Source organism: Argentina silus (genome assembly GCF_951799395.1).
Source record: "Argentina silus genome assembly, chromosome: 22".
Lineage (NCBI taxonomy): Eukaryota > Metazoa > Chordata > Actinopteri > Argentiniformes > Argentinidae > Argentina > Argentina silus.
In genome coordinates, this window is record NC_139676.1 from 8,246,618 (window position 1) to 8,266,801 (window position 20,184).

General features: G+C 46.5%; 1 protein-coding gene across 2 annotated transcripts; it reads right to left on the minus strand.

Annotated features, from left to right (window-relative positions):
• Nucleotides 1-7: 7 nt before the first annotated feature.
• Nucleotides 8-19,955, minus strand: LOC310821704 (STE20-like serine/threonine-protein kinase). Of its 2 annotated transcripts, XM_083693851.1 has the most exons (19): nucleotides 19,177-19,955; nucleotides 17,432-17,596; nucleotides 14,100-14,148; nucleotides 13,611-13,760; nucleotides 12,272-12,344; nucleotides 11,848-12,042; nucleotides 11,287-11,368; nucleotides 10,200-10,331; nucleotides 9,167-9,970; nucleotides 8,545-8,675; nucleotides 7,311-7,434; nucleotides 6,374-6,553; nucleotides 5,743-5,835; nucleotides 4,118-4,247; nucleotides 3,284-3,408; nucleotides 2,699-2,890; nucleotides 2,096-2,221; nucleotides 1,847-1,960; nucleotides 8-1,404 (listed from the first exon to the last, which is right to left on the minus strand). In XM_083693851.1, the coding sequence occupies exons 1-19, from the start codon at nucleotides 19,324-19,326 to the stop codon at nucleotides 1,258-1,260; spliced, it is 3,162 nt and encodes a 1,053-aa protein (XP_083549977.1). In that variant the 5' UTR covers nucleotides 19,327-19,955; the 3' UTR covers nucleotides 8-1,257. The 2 variants fall into 2 exon arrangements, with proteins under 2 accessions (XP_083549977.1, XP_083549978.1); XM_083693852.1 differs by lacking the exon at nucleotides 5,743-5,835 and having other exon boundaries at nucleotides 9-1,404.
• Nucleotides 19,956-20,184: the final 229 nt, after the last annotated feature.

The window sequence follows — 20,184 nt, forward strand, 5'->3', positions numbered from 1 at the left end:
ATGCATGGAATGGAATCAGGAATGGTAGCAAACACATGCTTGATACCATTCCTAATTCCATTCCATGCATTACAATGAGAACCGTCCTCCGATTTCTACCTCCACCAGCCTCCACTGAACTACACACAGAATTACAAAGAGACTGAATGTCAACGTTGTGCTGAAGACAGAAAGGCATGCTCATGAAACCTGAAGAAAACAGCCATTTCAGACAAGATAGAAATCCCAAACTGTTATTTACATGCTCAGAAAAGTATATTTGCAGTGATTTATCACAATGTAAGAAGTTAGTGAGGGTTGCATTCAAATCCACACATACCAATCATGGATACTCATTCCAAAGTCCATTGCAAACTAAAATACTTCTGTTATATTTGTGATTGCATAAAAAATATATATCATGCATGCCTATGCCTGTCAAATTATTATAAAAAATGTGCTCATTACCAAAAGTACATTCTATTGTATAAGCATACAATTATATAATGATCCCACTTAGCATCACCATATATATTGATTATATATGTTCGTTATATTGTACTTTAGTGGTATACAAATTGTTAACCTCCACTCTTTAGTGCAAATAACTATTGGGGCACAATTCGAACAGCAATAGTTTTATCGGAGAATGCTTACATTTAAAAAACCCAGTCCATAGATGTCGGATGATACAGGCACTGGATTCTTCAGGAAGTAAACTAAATCACAACTAGAAAGGTTATATATAAAAAAAAGAAGAAGAAGAAGAAACCGCTTTAGTGGCTTTGAGGCGTCAAACACGGATGCCAAAATATCATATTTGAAAATGCCTAATAAAAAAAAAATTCTAAAAAAAAATCTCCTTCATAACTCATTATTAACAATGACATCATTTCACAAGAAGACGTTTCAGGTATCGGACCAGTGAACACACAAAAAAGAGAAACGGACACGTGGTAAAAGACAACACAGCAAACGGGGTCTTCATGTCTTCAGTCTGTAGCTTGGGAGAACTGTTCCATCCTCTTCCAGAGACGGTGAGGAGGGGGGGTACACTACTGTACCCCTCTGATATATCCCCCCTATATCAACCCTCGGATTGTCACCAGAGGGGATATGGGGCAAGGCAGCAGAGGCTCAGTCTTATTAGTCACTGTGTGTGTGTGTGTGAGAGAGAGTGTGTGTATGTGTGTATACACCGTGTGTTTGTATGTGTATGTCTGCAGTGCTGTGTGTGTGTGTCTGTGTGTCCACATCTGGAGTGTCCACTGGTTCACCCTAGAACCCTGTGGAGTGCACACTGGGGATGGGGTAGAACTTGGAGATGCGGCTCTGGGCCGAGGGGTTAAGGCACTCAGACTCCCCACTCATCTTGAAGAAGACCTCCTGCTCCTGCAGCTTCCTGGCAAACTCCTCCTCTAGAGCCTGGATGAGGAGACCACACACACACACACACACACACACACACACACACACACAGTGAGCCTCCTGCAATAAAGTTATTTTTTGGTGGTATTTTTTTTTTGGTGGTATTTTTAAACAAAGAATAAACAACAAACAACCCACCCTCCCCAAACCCTTCCCCTAGCCCTCCCTCCCCCCAACCCTACACTCAACCACCCACCCTCCCCCCCAGCCCTTCACCCACCCTCCCCCAGCCCTCCCTCCACCCATCCTCCCCTCAACCCTCCTTCCCCCAGCCCTACACTCACCCACCCACCCTCGCTCCTTCCACCCAACTTCCCCCCCCCAGCCCTCCACCCACCCTCCCCCACCCACCCTTCCCTTGCCCCCCACTCACCTGACTTCCATTATATTAGACTGGACCATTCTATAAGAACAGGAGCTAAACAGGTGGAATGGGTACCTTCTTCCTGGGCCGTAGCTTCTCTCTCCACTCCTTCAGCTCCTGGCTGTGCTCCTCATCCAGCTCCTTCAGCTTCTGAGTCTCATGTTCAATCAGGAGGTGGCACTTCTCATTCTGCAGAACACACGCACACGCGCACAGACACACACGCACGTAGGGGAGGTTACCACAGTGTATGGATTTCTATGAGTGTATAAAGGTAAATACTGTGCTATGTTGCACCGTGTGTGTGTGTGTGTGTGTGTGTACCTGTAGCTGCTGCAGCTCTCTGACGTTGGCGTCACACTGCAGCTGCAGGTCTCTCATCTGGTTCTCATGCTTCTGGTGCTGGTGAAGACGCTCATTCTTCTGCCTCTTCTCCTCCTGGGCACCAAACTAGACGACGACGACGATGACAAAACACACACACTTTACTTCATACTCAAATACAAAAAAAAATAAAAATAAAAAAATCTACTTTGACCCGTTCAAAAAGGCACAGTAAGCCACACATAGTTGGACCATTGTATTCCTCAAGCCTCACCTCACACTGCCACGAAAGCATTTGCATTCAGTTTATTTATGGCCTGTTGATCCTACCGGGAAGGGACTAGAACCACAACAACAGCAGCCATAGGGCTTAGGAAAGGGCAGGGGCCCTCCTTTGACTCGGATCAACAACATCCAAGACATACAATGTCCTAGACTTAAGGGGTCATGTTCATATAAATTCCTTCATGTTATTCGACAAAATGGAAAAACAAACATCCCAAATGATTTTCTACATTCTTGAACTGAAAATAACCCCCCCCCCCCCCCCCCCCCCCCCCATCTATGAAACCCAGCTACGACCGTCTGTAGGTCCCCCCTCACCTGTTTGATCTTCTCCCTCTCCTGCTCGGGCGTGAGCCCGGCGGCGGTGATGCGGAGGCTCTTCTTGAACATGGCCATGCGCGTCTTGGCCTCGCTGCGCTGGATCTTGGGCAGCCGCGCCCGCTCCTGGGTCTGGCGGCTCTTCATGTCCTCGATCAGACGCTGGTTGTAGCGCTGCATCTGCTCCATCTCCTACTCAGCGCGCGCACACGCACGCACACACACAAAAACACACACACGGAGGGAGGGAGGGAGAGAAAGAGGGAGAGAGAGAGAGAGATGCTACATTTGCTTTCACAGAGAAAACAGCATTCTGCATTCCTGCTAATTCCTGTCTGCTGTAGAGACCGGTGTGTGGCTCCTTCAACAATGCACAGTAGAGCAGTGATGTACTCAGGCTCAAGGTCAAAGGTGAGATATTCACCAGGCCAATACTTATGATTATACTGTATTATACAACTATTTATTTTTCAATAACCGACTCTTATCAAGGACCTGTTCAGCTTGATGGCCCATAGAGGTTCAGTTCATTGTTGTTGGTTGGGAGAGACGGTCCTTATGGAGTTATCTGAAATCCTCACTCACCTTCTCATGTCTCTTCAACAGCTGGTGTCTCTGCATGAAGTACTGGTCTTTGAGCTGCTGCTTGAACAGCTGGTGTTTCTCCTGTAGGTGGCGCTCTTCCAGCTCCCACATGGCTGCTTCCCGAGCTGCACAGGACAGGCACAGAAACAGACACACATACACAGACAAACACCCACCACACACACACACACACAATATATTAATATATAATCTTAAACCTCTATCCTTAATGCTGAGCAGCTGACTTCCTCCATAAACCAATCTTCACTCTCGACCAAACTAACACGTTTATGGATTTTCTGTGCCTTATAATTCATCTTGAGGATAAATTCTGAGGGGGCTGACTGTTTGCGTAAGCTGGGGCATATTAATGGCTGAATCAGATCAGGCACTGTTAGTGAGCTAGAAAGGCTGCTGTTTACATCTCTCCCTCTCCCCCTCCCCCTCCCTCTCCCCCCTAGGATTTAGAGTATGGCCTCACTTCACACAGCCTCAGGGCTGGGGAGGGACAGAGAAAAGGCTGTTCACGGTTTATGCTGCGTCACTGTGCATATGCGGTTTGTTTCTTGTCTTCTATGATCTATTTTTTTTTTTTTTTTTTTTTTTTTTTTTTTAAACTAAGAAGTTGCCTGTGGTTGAGGAAACAGTAACTCAACAGTGGCTTAGCTGCTTCTCTGTATATGTATATGAGGCTCTTTTTAGCGGTTGTGTTGGTGAGCCCCAGCCTCCCCTGATGTACACAGTATGTAACTTCTGGTGGTGGTGTAGTACTGTGCATCAGCAGGGAGGAGTTTCACACAGTTCAGATGTCTTTCTTTCTTTCTTTTTTTTTACCTCGGAGGAGCTGCTGTTTGTGGTTGAGGCAGTCTCTCTCAATAGTGGCCAGCTCATGTTTGTGTTGCTGGATGATCTTCTTCAGGGTGCTGTCCAGATCCTGCTGTTGTTTCTGGAGGAACTCTTGCTCCTGAGGGAAAAATAAGAGAACATGTCTCATTCGTTAAAACCCCCCCTAACAAAAAAAAGAATTTGACTGTTCTCGAACACCCAGGATGAAAAAAAACAGAATAGGTTGGAAGCTAGAATAAACAAAACCAAAAGTGGATGACCGAATATACATACTCAACATGAGAAACACTGCAAACAAGCATGCGCCTAATGTTGATTCTAACGAGAACCTGTTTTATCATTTTCACTGTCATGGCACCGGCACCGAGAAAGCACCAGTCTGAAAGCACCAGTCTGAAAGCACCAGTCTGAAAGCACCAGTCTGAAAGCACCAGTCTGAAAGCACCAGAGCTACTGTATCTCAAGTCTATTTAGGCTGACAGGGTCGTCCCGTTTGATGTTAACCCACAACCAGCAGGACAACAGGACAGTCGCCTGATCAGACCAAAAAGTAGTTGGAGGGTAACACACCTGGACTAAGAGATTCCCTGCTGCGTTTACCTCAGGCTAAGCGTGGTTCGGCTTGGTGAAACGGACAGAAGCTACTGGCTACAATAACAAAAACAGGCCCAACTTCAGATGGACTAGGGCATCTCAAATGTAGAGCACAGGACTCCCATATGGCGGGTAAGCACCGTATGGCGTTGTTTTGATTGTTTCAGAATTTTCCTCGATAGAAACGTAGAGAAAATGTAAATGCGGTAATATGGTGCTGTTCCCTTTAGAGTGGTCTTCTCCACTGATAAGCGTAGGTCTGTTGGGAGAACACACAGAAGTGCACACACACACACACACACACACACAGCTTGCTATCTTAAACCCAGGAGGTACAGTACATCAGCACACAAGAGAGTGGGAGGACAGACTTCAAACCAAAGAGAGACCGGGGAGGGGGGGGGGGGGGGGGGGGGCACAGCTCAACTCACATCTTGCATGGGGGCGTTGAACAGAGTGCAGGAGGACAAGTGAAAAGACTGAATCATACCGTGAGCCACACCCTGTGGATTGATCAGAGCAGATTATACTCCCACCAGTAAATCACACAGTTGTACACAGAGAGGCGCCGCAGGTGGAGAGGTAACCATCGTACTGGTGATGACACACTCAGGTGGGTGGAAGGAGGCACAGCGGGAGAACAGGGGTTCTTGGATAGGTGCAAGAAAGTACTTGCTATCGCTGACATGCAGTGGTTGTGTGTGTGTGTGTGTGTGTAGGTGTGTAGGTGTGTAAGTGTGATTGAGTGTGCGTGTGTTCTATCAAACTGAATAACTTGGAAGAAGCTGTGACGTAATCTTGTTAAATGGGACGACGGTAGAAGATATAAATACACTAACTCTCTTTTTGAAAAGAAGAAGAAAAAAACTAAAAACACCAGAGGAGCTTGAACTTTGGATCTTAGAAAATGTCTAAGATCCAAAGTGAAATGTGACCTTGAAGCCAGTCCCCAGCGCAGTACTAGACTAAGAGTCAGTCTAAGTTGGAAAGCCACACCAGAGTTTAGTCGCAGATATTACCTCTCCGTGTGGCGTTTGGATAATATCCTCTTTTAAGCGTTTCATGATAGCGTTTCTCACGTGTTTGGGCGACAGTGCCACTTCCGGTTTGACCTTTGATGTAGTGAGTATCACGATTAATGACAGGGGAGAGGGAGAGAATAACACAACACTGGTGGATGGACTTGTTATTGCACCACATGAGGAGATATGATCTGCCAGGGCCAGACTGATTCAGACCCACAGGGCAGATACAGTATATAAAGCCCTACAAAAGAGATAAAGGTACAGGTCTACCGAACACCGTGTGTGTGTGTATGTATATGTGTATGTGTATGTGTGTGTGTGTGTGTGTGTATATAAACATGAGTTACAGCCGCTCAAAATAGGGACTGTCAAGTGGATCGGGCTGCCCTATTAATGGGGTACACAAGGGATTTATTACTTGAGGAGAATACAAATGCAATGGTGTTGTGCAGCAGAAGGATATGCTTGCAAGACACGCTCTTGTTGCCAAAGAGCTCAAACCTTCCAACTACCTCTTAGAACACACATCCTGCATACAGACGACACACCCACACATCTATCCCTCCCTCTCTCTTCCTCTCTCTTCCCCTTCCCTCTCCTCCCCCCCCCCCCTCCCCTCTCTCACCTCTTTCTTGCGGTTCTTGAGCATGATCTGGAACTTGGACAGCTCCTTGTCCTGCTCGGCCTTGATGTGCTTGGCCTCATCTCTGAGGCGGCTGGTGTGCTCCTGCTCCAGCCTCTCGATGGTCTGCTTCTGCTGCCGCTCCAAGTTCTCTACCTCCTGGTCGTACTGACGCTTCTTACTCTGGGGGGAGGAGGAGGGGAGAGGACAGAGGGAGGGAGGAGGACAGGGGGACGGGAGGATTAGGATTTTGGTTCAGGAAAAGACTGAATTCACTACACCTTCAAAACTGCTTTAATCCGTAGGCTAAAGTTGAGGGAGGAAGCCATTTTGATTCGATTTTAGTTTTTCTGACTTGATTGACACAGAAGCTTTTACATGTTTTTCTTTTTTTCGACTCGATCCAGCTCATGGAAAGTTCCATTGTTTGTGCGACCGAATGAGGCACATTTGTTGACATTCTAAAGGGATCGTACGCACGCCACTGTAAACAATAGGCTTAATTTGGCACTTTGATTGACAGACAGATTTACGCCTCCAGGCCAGGAATAAATCATGTGGGCATGGTAACGTTAGCGGAGCGAGGGCGGTGTTGGGTTGGCGCGGCGTTGGGGAGCAGCTGAGTCTGGTGAGCTCCCGATCGTCGAACGTCACCATGCTCTCATGGGTAGGGACAGACTGGGTAGGGATGAACTGGTCTTAACGGGTAATTCCAGAACTAGGCCATACGCTCTGAAAGGAAACGGTTGATTCACTAGCAATGTGTGTAGCAATGTGTGTATTCAGTTTCCTGAATTTCCTTTCAGAGCGTATGGCCTAGTTCTGGTAACAGGACCACACAATGGAGACTAGACATGACAGAGGAGAGTTGTATTGTTTTTGTCGATAGCGGAGTTGTGATTGGCGGCGTTAATGATACACACAGGGCAGTGAGACTCACAGTGGTCTCCTGTTCGAAGCGGCGGTAGATCTGCTCCTTCTGCTGCTGGAGCTTGTTGCTGAGCTGCTGCTGGGCCCTCTGCTCTTCCTTCTGCAGGAGGCGCAGCTCCCTCAGCTCCTGGCGCCTGGGGAGGAGGTGGGGGGGAGAAGACGGGGATGGGGAGAGAGGTAAGGGGAGAAGAGAACCAGGTGGTGGGGGAAGGGGAGAGGGAGGGGGAAGAGGGGAGGAAAGAGGTTGGGGGGAGAAGAGAACCAGGAGGGGGGAGGGGGGAGGGGTGAGGGAGAGGGTTGGGGTGAAGAGGGAAAGAAGAGGGGGGGTGGGGAGAGGGGAGGACCACAACATCAAGTCAAACATCTCTTTCTGCCAGTGGAGGTTGACCCAAAACAAGGCAGAAGGAACTGAACGAGCCCCTCACGGGACACGGAGTAAGACTTTGAGATGTTAATGAAAAGTGCTGCATTTGAATAAAATGATCATTGGGCACTAAATCCGTAATCTCTTTCCACAGCTGCTTTAGGTTTATGAGTCAGCCTGGCATGAGAGACTACTTGCATAGATATAACAGCTACCACAGTAAATTCTGCTCAATTAAGTCCTTCGCTAACTGTGGGAGAATGAAGATGGACTTTCTTGCATAACCATTTGCATATACACTCACTTAAGACTTTATTAGGAACACCTGTACACCTTCTCATGGTGGAAGTGGTGTAATGGGAATGTTTTCTTGGCACACTTTGGGCCCGTTAATACCAATCAATCATCGCTTGAATGCCACAGCCTATTTGAGTATTGATGCTGACCATGTGCATCCCTTCATGGCCACAATGTACCCATCTTCTAATGGCTACTTCCAGCATGATAATGCACCATGTCACAAAGGAAAAGTTGTCTCAAACTGGTTTCATGAACATGACAATGAGTTCAGTGTTCTTTAGTGGCCTTCCCAGTCACCGGATCTGAATCCAATAGAACACCTTTGGGATGTGGTAGAACGGGAGATTCACAGCTTGAAAGTGCACCTGAAAAATCTGCAGGAATTGCGTGATGCAATCATGTCATCATGGACCAGAATCTCAAAGGAATGTTTCCAACATCTTGTGGAATCAATGACACGAAGAACTGAGGCCGTTTTGAGGACAAAGGTTATTAGTATAGCGTTCCTAATAAAGGGCCCGGTGAGTGTATATCAATGTGTAACGACCACTACGTCAACGAAGGCAGGTGAGTAATTTACCTCAGGAACCTCATCTCCTCGTTCTTGGTGTCGTTGTCGGTGACGATCTTGGACGTGGTCACGCTGACCTCAACACCGTCCACCATGAACTTACGTGTCTTCTTCAGCGTCTTCTTCTGACGCTTGATGTCCTGGAAACAAACATGGGCCAAAGAGTAAAGGATTAAAATATATTACAACGTACTATATTTTGATACTACTGTATACTGTTGAATCTTAAACATCTTACAAGTTTCAAATATTGTTGGCCTACTACATTAGATGAAGTCTCAGCATATTTTGTGGCTAAACGTGACGTTTCTATTCATTGTGTCAGTCCTGTTCCTTCTGGAGAAAGCCTTCAGGGTTCTGCTCTAAAAATATAGCTAAAACACTGAATTAACTGAGGAACATAATAACGCTTTCACTTTCGCTTTTATCAACAACAATGTCATTGCTGATCTAAGACAGTTACTCTATCATTACCAAACATCAGTTTCATCTGCTCTGAAATGTTAACATAGCCAAGTGACGAGGCCATAGCCAGCACCACTCTTACATTATTTGGAGAGAACCCTGTGTTACCAATATATATATATATATATAAGTTATAAGCTATTGAAATAAACACTGTAGGACTTACTGCTATGGAGACAGATCCGGGCTCCTTGGTCTTGGTCAGGAAGCTGGAGATGGACAGGTTCAGGTCGATGCTGCTGTTATCTGCCGCTGACCCGCTCCCTGAGTCTGAATCCCTCTCTTTCGTTGGGGTACCCTTCTCTTCCACCACTGGTTTCTCCTCCTCTTTCTCCTTCACGACTGCCAGTGATGGAGGTGTTGGTTTGTCTTCCACCTTGGTCTCCTCTGGGGTTATGATAGTAAAGTTCGGTTGCCTGATATGGTCCGCATTGGGTACGGTGGCTGGTTCCTCGACGACGTCCATCTTGTCTTCCACTGGCGTTTCCTTGATCTCTGACCCCTCGGCGGTGACCTCCGCTTTGGCCTCTGCTGTGTCCACCTCCTTCTCATCTTCATTGGATATCGCCAGTTCTTCCATTTCCTTGTCGGGCGTGGCTACCTCAGCCTTGGGCTCCACCCCTTCTGGTTGGGAGTCTGCTGGTTTCTCTTCTGGTTTCTCTGGTGAAGCAACCTCAGCTTCTGGTACATCTGGAACAATCTCTTTCTTCACCTCCTCTGGTATCGGTGTTATCACTATATCCTCAACTGGAGCACTCGGGGTGTCCTCCACCTTCTCGACCACTGCAGGGGCAGGAGGCTCCTGTACGAAGCCAGTATCCACAACATGGTTCTGCGCTGGCTTCTCGACGGCTGCGGGGAGTGCCGGTTCAGCCTTCTCTGGGACGGACTCCAGATTGGAGGGGGACTGAGGGATTTTCTCGTCCTCCGAGCTTACAACACTGGTGTCAGATGGGGCACGTTTGTGACCCTGGAGCCAGGAGAAAAGAAAGATTCTAAAGTGAAATTATGTCGAGCCAATACTCTACACGCTACATACATTTTGTCAACCTTTAAGGCGATGCGTACAAATGCTTCCTAGTTAAATGGCCTCCACAGAAAACACATTGTCAATCCTCAAGCACATACAGCAGAACATAGTACTATTGTTCGGTAGCTCTCCTTTCTGACTTCTAAACCATTGAAGCGTTGTAACCTACCAGCTGCGTCTCCGCCTCCTCCTCCTCCTCTTCCTCCTTGTGCTCCTCTATCTCCTCTGTGACCTCAGCACAGGCCTCGGCTATCAGCTCCCTCAGGGGTCGGTTGTCCGCCACACTCGTCACAAACGGATGCTGCACAAAGATACGATGACATATGACAGATATTACTACAGTCAATAACACTAGATTGAACAACAACAACAACAAAATCAACGACAAGACAACAACAGTCCTTTAAAACGTACTTAATCCACGACAATGTGAATGTCAATATATAATATAAGTGACATAGTGACATTGGTACGTGTGTGTGGAGCAAACCAAAACAATAAAGTCAACGTCAAAAAAGTTTGCTGTATAGAATATAGAATGTAAAATGTGGAAATACTGCGTCACAATCTTCACATATTTTGATGATCAAATTCAATCATTACTTATTCATCAAAGGAGAGTTCATTTCCACTGCAGTCATTACAATGCACCCTCCGTCCGTAAAACCAAAACCAACATCCTACCTTCTTTGGCTTGGAAGCCTTCTGCACATAGTCTATCGCCAGGCTAAGGATGTGCAGCTTCTTCTCTATCAAAACCTTCACCGGCAGTAGACTCCCGTTTTGTATTTTCACTCCCATTTAGCCTTCTCGTGGAGTACAATACCACCGTTGTTACTACGGATACTACGGCGCACAGTGAGCTCCTGTGTGTGTGTGTGTGTGTGTGTGTGTGTGTCTACACAGCCTATCCCCTTACTGTCTCTCTGTAAGTAACTCAAGGCCGCTTAAAAACCTTTGGAAAAGTAAAGCCTGTTCTGCTGACGCAAGCTAAAGCTAGCGGAGGATGATGGGAGTTAGCGAGCGGGCGAGCTCAGCGGTACCTGACACAGATGCACTAGGCGGGTGAACAGCTGTCACCCTGGGAGACAATATGGTATTAAACTATTCAACAGCAGGTCGCCAAGGGGAGGGGGTGAGGGACTTTGTTATGGATGGATGGATGTGTGTGTGTGTGTGTGTGTGTGTGTGTGTGTGTGTGTGTGTGTGTGTGTGTGTGTGCGCGCGGAGGGGTGAAAGAGGAGAGTTGTTGTTACCTGTAGGAGCTGGGCCGTACTCCATCTGCTGTCCACGTTCTTATCCAGGGACCTCTTTAGAAAATCGCTGAACTCTGGAGACCTGAAGAACACATGCATTAGGGTAGGGTTCAACGTCTGGCCACGACCCAATTATGACCATGTCAGTGAAAATGGACTCCAGTTGAACTTGAAAGGGTCGCCTGAATACAATGCTTTAGGGAATATGCATGAAAAAACAACAACAATTCTACTACCTTTGAGGTAGTAGCCTATACTACCCACTTACTTCTATGATATATTATTGAAAAATACATTACAGAGCAGAGTATTTTTTAGTCGAACTTTCTTCACATATCATGAAGTACAACAGTTGCATAAGACTGACATACACTTCAGAGGAGGCTGGTGGAGGTAGGATGACGGGCTCATTGTGCATGGAACGGAATCAGGAATGGTATCAAACGCGTATCAAAAACACCAAAAGGACACCTCTTCCCCAATCATTGAGTCATCCAACTGACACAAATATTCCTTACTGCCCCATCTCAGACTTGACTCCTGCTGTGGCGTTGGTCTTACCAGCGTGACGGCTGCATCAGACCCGGGGGGTCGGCCTTGGCTATTTTCAGCAGGACTCTCATGGGGTTCATCTCGTGGTTTGGCGGCTCCACCTGCGCCAGCTCGATCAGAGTGACGCCCAGTGACCAGATGTCCGCCTTGTAGTCGTACGGGCGGTCCTTGGACGTCTCGCACATCACCACCTCCGGAGCCATCCTGTGGGGTAGGCCAATGAGAAGGTATGGAAATGATGTTAAAAGGGGGAGGTGTGGAATTGTAGTCTTTTGAAATATATCCAGTTGTAGTCTTTTGAAATGTTGAGTGTTCTTTTAGTTGTTCTGCATCAGTCAATTATGATTTCGCCCAAATGTTGATCATTAAGGCTTTTATCACTATTTTACTGCTTGGAACTGTAAAATTCATTACGACACTTCTCTACACTCACCAGTATGGCGTCCCGATGAAGGAGTCTCTCCTCTGTAGCGTTTTGGTATTCTTGGCGGACACACCAAAGTCAGCTGTAAGACACATGCGGTTGAATCAGAGCAGCGATGAGTGATCAGGATAAGAAAGAAAGAAAGACTGTTTGTTAGCCATGCAATCAATTCTCTGGAATGTGGTCATTTTTGCGCACCCCCCACCCCCGAGACAACACACATGTTCTCCAAGGGCGAACAGAGCTCTGGGCTCTGGGCACAGGGTCAGCCGTATTCGGCACCCCTGGAGCACTTAGGGGTTAAGGGCAAGGGCACAAGGGCAAGGGCACAACGGCACATATGATGCCACCAACCTTCCAGTCACCAGCTCGCATCCGGCTCCCTCCCAAAAAAAAAATCGAACCAGCGACCTACCGAATGCTGGGCGGCCTCTCAAACCTCTAGGCTACCTGCCGCTCCAGGAAAGCCAACATTGCCTCGTTTGCTTGTCGCTCTTAACAAATAAGCCTAAACAAGGCTTTTAAGCGTAACAAAACAGCAGTGCTAATCTTGCTTAGCGCTAGCGTCAACAACACAATATCACAATATGCGCTTAACGCCGCGTTAGGCGTTGATAATGTGTACAGTACAGCTGGATTATGACGTCAAGCATTGTTTGGACTGTGAGCGTGTTGTTTACAATGAGCGTGACTCTGCTAATAAGATACCCCGGTATTATGTCACAGGCCTCTGTATTAGCAGACCCGAGCCTGTTACATCCGTTAGCCGACGATGACTCAACGGCCCACTTTATGACTGCATCTGCAGCTTTACTGTGTGGCGGACTCACAGGCCCCTTTCTCAACTGTTAAGGCACTAAGTCATTCCTCGCATTGGAGGAGAAGATCTAGGTTCCTCCCCTAAGATCTTCTTCTCCGATGCCCTTTTGAGAAGAAGCGAGTGGAGGACAGAGGAGACGACGCGAGGAATCGAGTTTCTAACAATTGAGAAAGGGCCACCCTGTGTGGAGGACTCAGCCACTGTGTCCTAGCCAGGGGAGAGAACAATGACAACACACATGCTTTTCCCAGACGTGCCGTTGTTTTGAGGGGGAATTAGCGTTGTCGCAATCGCTTTCGATTCCTAGACAGTGTTTTCATGAACTAAATAAAATGCATTTCTGCCTCAAATGGTATGGCAAACTTGATGAGTGAAATGCTGCCTCCTCCATTTCTACCAAATCTAAATGTAGGCTCTATGGGCGGTGGGTGACCAATAGTGGCTAAAATTCATAATGCACTTCTAGGGGTGTGTCCAATCTCCCCCAACTCCCCCCCCCCCCCAACCCTCCCGGTGACCCTCTCTTACCCAGTTTGACATCTCCGTCCAGGGAGAGGAGGATGTTCCCGGCCTTAAGGTCCCTGTGGATGACCTTGTTGTCGTGGAGGTAGAGGAGGGCCTGCAGGGTCTGCTTACACACCACGCGGATCTGGGGCTCAGTCAGGGGCCTCTCCAGCTCTGGGGGCACAGACACACACACACACACACACACACACACACACACACACACACACACACACACACACACACACACACACACACACACACACACACACACACACACACACACACACACACACACACACACACACACACACACACACACACACACACACACACACGATTACACTAGAACTAGATTAGGCTTAACAATGAAGAATGCATTATGTTGGGTGTGTGTACCGCTTGTTTATAACATTGGTCCACCGGTTAAGTATCGGTTTAATGCCATTTCATTGTTAGAGATTTCTGCAGCTTTCTGTCCTTTTCAAATGGATTGTAGAACTGCTGACTCACCCAGCATGACAGCATCCACTGCTCCGCCTGCACAGAACTCTATCAGGATCTGCAGAAGAAGAGAAACGCCCGCTCACATTCAGCACAACGGCTAAAAGGAAACTAGAACGCCTGAAAAACCTGGATTCAGCTACAGTCACAAACAAACAAACAACGTTTTCGGTGTTTACGTCTGAAGATTATGGTCGGCCTAAGCCTAAGCCTTTTCCATTGTTAACAGGTAACTGTGTCAGGCAGTCTTTAACAATGAGGCCTACAGTAATATAAATCCAGTGGCCTTAAAATCTTCCGCTTCTCATGATCAATAACAACAAGGACAACCACTTAACTGCGACCTATCCCATCAATTAAACCCAACCCGTGTAGCTAATCAATTAGCCTAGCCTAGTCATGCACAACTGAGCAACAATACGTCAACAGACAGTAACTTTAAAATCCCCCCTTCACTGTTATTAAATGTCCCCATTGTTTACTGTATCCAATTAGAGCCTTACACTTAAAAAGGGCCGGTGGCTCATGGGGACAAACTCTGTGGTCAGCTGAGCTCTGCTGTGTCAAAACAATTTAAAAGAGTGAGTGGACCTCCCCAGCAGAGTGAATGAAACCCGCTGCTGAGCCTTTTAAAGGGTTCTTAGGAGAGCGTTCAATATGGCCGCTGAGGTAAGAGGATTTGCCATGAGAAGGGGCCACTCCGCTGCTCAACGGTTTGTTTCATACAGGATCGCGGCTAGGCTATTAGCTTAGCTAGCCAGAACTTCTTGCAAATAGGATTAGAGTTTCCATGCGCGCCGCGGGCGGGGGTTAGCGCGGCGGCTAAGGTACGGGCATCCGCAGGGTACTGGGAAACCTCACGGCGCAGGGAGTTGCTTGAGGTCACCTCGAAGCTGCTCTACAGAATAGGGCCTCTGGGATAGGATTAGCCATACAGCCAATCCTGACTTTAACCACTAGGGGGATAAATAGCCTACTTATCTGACGATGTATCAGTGTGTTACAGGCCACATTTGCCAACTTCCAAGGAGGTAACATTAGCATTGGCTTAGCCGAGCCTAGCTTAGGCTGTGGCTGGAGATGCAACTAAGAAACCAACACACAGGCACACAATAGGCTAACGCCATTGGCCTACTGAGCTCAATAGAGAAAGAACAGTGGAGTTAGCCGAGTAGAAAGAAAATATGGAAGACATTTGGCAGACATTTGGCAGTATTTCACACAATGTGCTGTGAGAAGAGGAAGCTAAGCAGTGCCCATTGCACACTTCCTCACTGTCATAGTCATTGAGAAATTATTAGCACTCTCCATTCCTCTTTTTCAGAGAACTCGACATCGAGGCGGTTGATCCGTTCACCGCTCGAGGTTAAGACCTAGATTAAAAGGGCTACGGTTAAGGTGACGCCCCGCGTGACCTTTTCAAGAGCGACAAGACGTCTGAAGAAGTATAACCTTCTCGCGCTCGGACGCTAAGAAACAAAAACATGACCCGATTGTTGGATTCTATACCCTCTCTCCGACAAAACACTGACAGTAGCCCATGTCAGCAGCCCTAACCCTTGAGACAGCCGTGTCCATTCATGCGCGCCTCTGGTCCTGTAGTGTTGTTGCACTGGGGGCGTGCGTGTTTGTGTTGTGCTGGTGCCTGTACAATAGGCCCCACAGTGGAGCCTTACAGTAGCAGAGGGCAGGGCAGCACTACAGGGCTGTGACTTCCTCTCCCACACAGCACACACTGCCTCACAGAAACCATTCATCTGGTACAGAGAGAGAGAAGGAGAACGTTTTACGCTTTACCACAACTATGGGTTGACGGTTTGATGGGTCGGTAGTAATATTGCCTTTAACTTGCACAGTGGGTAAAAGAGATAATAATAATAATAATAATAATCATCATCATCATAATTATGTGGGAGTCAGGTCATATAAGCCTTGTTAGTGGAATTCAGGGAGCTTACACTGTAGTGATGGCCGACTGTAGGTGGTTGCAAATCTTTTTCATTTAGGCGTAATAAATTAGGTATTTAATGTATAACAGTAACATTAAAATGGAATAATAGACCTCATAAAAAAAAAAAAAAAGCACCATTCACATCCTTGACTTACACACACCCTGTTAGTACAGTAGGATGTCTAGACTCTTCTGAACCGGCCTTTCATCTTCAGGAAGACGACGTCCTGCCCTGTATCTCTCCTATTTGCACGCCCGGGAACCGTGTAAGCCAAGATAAAAAAATCAATACACAACCTCCACTGGGCTGCTAGCCATTGTTCAGAAGACAATGAAGAGGAAAGGGCCGAGTGCTCGTGGAACGGAGCCGTAACCAAACACTCAGGCAATTATGACAGCTTTTTTATGCGAGGGGTGATATACAGTTGGTCTTTCTGAGGACATTCGTATAATCAAGGGCAGAGCATCACACAACACCACTCATTCTTATCCAGCTCCCTCCCCGAATAAAGACTCCATCCCTCTCTTTTGTACTACTGTCCTCTTTTGAGGTCTCGGAAAGGAATACGTGTCAGGTAAAAACAATAGGTGTCCCATACCAAGCCTGAGAAAAAAGAGAGAGGACCCCTTAATCACTAGTTAGATGCAATCCTACTTGTCATGGCAATCCCTGGGTGTGTGGACTGTAGCTTGTCTCACTTTAGATGTCTTATATCAAGCCTGAGAAGAAAGAAGAGGACCCTTAATCACGAGTTAGGTGCAATCTTACTGGTGATGACAATCCCTGTGTGTGTGTGTGTGTGTGTGTGTGTGTGTGTATGCTATTGATTTATTCAGGACCACTTTCCCTTTACAATGTAGGGCTATAATCCTTATCTACTGACACGGGTGCACCCCGGGCTAAAACATCTGCAACCAGATCTAAAGACTCTAATCAAAATTCACAGGAAGTGATCAAGAATTCCGTGCCAACAACCCCCCCCCCCCCCCCCCCGAGGCTCCAACTAGAAAGACAATGTGTGCAAGAGGGGAAGGTTATATACTAGATGATCTCTTGCAACACAGGGAGAAGATAGCAAAGCAAAACAAAAGCAGATTAATATCGGCCTATAACGACATCATCCAATATCATATACATGTTAGATGACGACAAACGATTATAAAGAGGCTGCTTTGTCCTCCATCGTTAACATGGACTTTGACAACGAAAGTCGATAAGCAAAATACCAGGGGCGTGAGAGAATCCCACTATAAATAGGCCTAGTCACAACCACTCGCCAACTAAATGTGCCACCACAACGTCGGCTGACTATCGCGACGGTCTCTGCTAACACAGCACAAGCAGCACAGCGTCTGCCTCCCCTGACTGAGGCTCCCCACACCTACTTACCCAGAGTTTGCTGTCGTAGTAGAAGGCGTCCAGCAGCTTGACTATGTTGTGGTGATCGCAGGAGGCCAGGATTTCGATCTCCACCATGTAGTCCTCGAGCTCCTCCTCCGTCTTGGTATCGATCACTTTGGCCGCCGCCAAAATGCCCGTCTGCTTGTTCTGGGCCTAGCAGACACACACAGATGAAGGAGAGAGTTATTTTAGGATCTTTTGATGATCAGAGGGCAGTTGAAATCACCTTTTTTTTTTAATAATCAGAATACTACAAACAGCTTAAATAACATTTTGAGAAGAGCTTGAGCAGCAAAATGACATGTTTTCTATTAATTTGCAAGAAATGGCATCAGCAGTCTAATTCCAGCTGATATTTTCCCCTGTTTGTTTTGGCTGCTCTCCATGCAGAATGTGCACAATGTCGCTGCGGTGATACAGCACTTCCTCGTGACCTGGGGTGTGTTCCGAGGTCACCACCTGCCATTTGAATGCTGTTAACATCTTCCATTATCAAATCAACCACAGGGTGATTTCAGACAGCAGCTTCCCTTTCACTATGAATCGATGCAGCGCTTTGGAGCCGGTCCAAGAGGTGACTCATCAGGGGAGAGAACGTATTACAATTGGTATCATACAAAAGACATGGCCCTCTGCCCAGATGAATGGATATTACACCGCAATTAACCTCCCATAGACATATGTTGACTGGCCCAACTGTCAAGAGGTCAAACATTTACTATTCCTAAGAATAGGCTAGGTACAGTAGTAGTAAATGTTGATGTTTCCTCCTCTTTCTCATGCATGCCATACAAGGCTGTGTTTATGGATGCCTCCTCTCGACTGATTTCCAAGACCATACTCTAGTCCACTATAGTCCACCGACAGAGAAACGAATGAATTCATAACACAACACAATCATGTCATGGTCCAGATATCCCTGCAATAACACTGCTATTACACGATTGTGTCAAAACAATAGGCTAGGCCCAGGGAAAACAAACATGTTCATAATTGGGTGCTTTAGCTAAAGCCTCCTCGCCTCCCACCCCACTGGATTTGGTACAGCACTCACGGGTGATAACATTCAGTGTCAGTCATGCAAATTAAGCTTTTTGCTCCTGCCATGCATGGGGTCAGTGAAAACAATGTCGCTATTAGAATAATTTAAAGTGATATAACTAACACACAGCGCGGACCTGCTGTGGGGGATGAATAATCAAGGACAGAGGAGAAGAAATTGCCTGTCCGGTTTGTGTGTTGGGTGAAGTCGTAACGTTTACCAACACGTCGAAAACAATGGCCCTCATATCCGAAACACTGGCCTATATATAGGATGTAGTGTGAAGCAACATACAGGTCAATTTCGAAAGACAGGATGCAGGCATTACATTTTTTAATAACTGGTTGCTCATGATAGCTTGCGAGATATTTTTGATATCTCTATCTAGGTCTGTGGAGTAACCAGACTGTGACCAAACATTGTACGAATTTGAGACCCTATTGCATAACAGAGGGTTTGAGGGTGGGGGGGGTTGAACTCTTGTTTGGGGGGTTAGGTAAGCAGCAGGTCCAAGCAATTTCAGATTCAGTTTGACACATAATAAGACTGCTATCAGGTGATGGTTTACAATGTCATCATTGCCAACAATGATTCAGAGCATCTAGAAGTCCCAGACGCACATGACATGAACTGCAACATTGTAACCATCCTCAATTGGTTCATTGTTTACAAACGGAATGGATGGACCCACCTTGTATACTTTTCCAAAGGCTCCATCCCCCAGTTCACCAATGATATTCCAGATTTCCTCAGGATTCTCGTCTCTATGGACGTGCTCATACTGTTTCTTCTTCTTCTCAGCCCCCAATTTAAATATTTTACGGAAATTGAAAAATGACATTTTAAATCCTGAGTTTTGCCTCAGCTAGATACTGTAGTTCTGATGTCTACTTAACAAAAGATCACAATTTGAGCATTCTATTGCATAGGCAAGATTGTGCTCATGTGCGCCCTTTTCGAGTTTCTTTTGAGAAAAGATCCTCTGGCATATTCGAGAGGTTCCACTGGAAACAGTTAAATATTGTGCAAATCCAACGAAAAATATTTTCTGACCAACCCCGTTAGTGTGGCAATTATATTACATGTATCCCCCGTCTAATAAAATGAGGTTCTTCGCACCTCGTGGGCTATAGATAAATTGTTAGAGCAACAACAATAACATTGACATCTCTTTGGCATTGTAATGTATGTCCGTCCAAAGAATAGACTTCCAGAGGGGCAAAGTAACACGGGAAGCGGTTGTTGTTCTTCAACTCTCAATAACCACGACTGGCCCGATAGCTACGATGTGCTCTTTCCTCAAACACAGACAAGATAGTGAGGACAAAGAATTGACGCTTCCAAAGAACTATATTCCATGGAATGAAATATTCGTTTCCCAAAAGTCAATGAAATGTAGAATTTCCAAATAAAAACACCGTCGATAACTGTAAAACAATCTTCTTTCCCCCTGGCGAGGCACGGGGTCCAATAATCTAGCGGATTTGGTGTCAAATGCGCGTGCATTGGCGCGCAACTGTAGTCCTTTCAGTTCTTCATGTTTGACAGATGGCGATAACAAAGCAAACAGTGCACTGCTGCCCCCTAGTACTGGAGGCCAAACGGTTTTGTATTTTTCTTGTGTTCTCATAACCGGGTTATAACGTTTCCTTCGAACTTGCAAATATGCAATCGTTTTAGGCTTGACCCTGTGGTAATG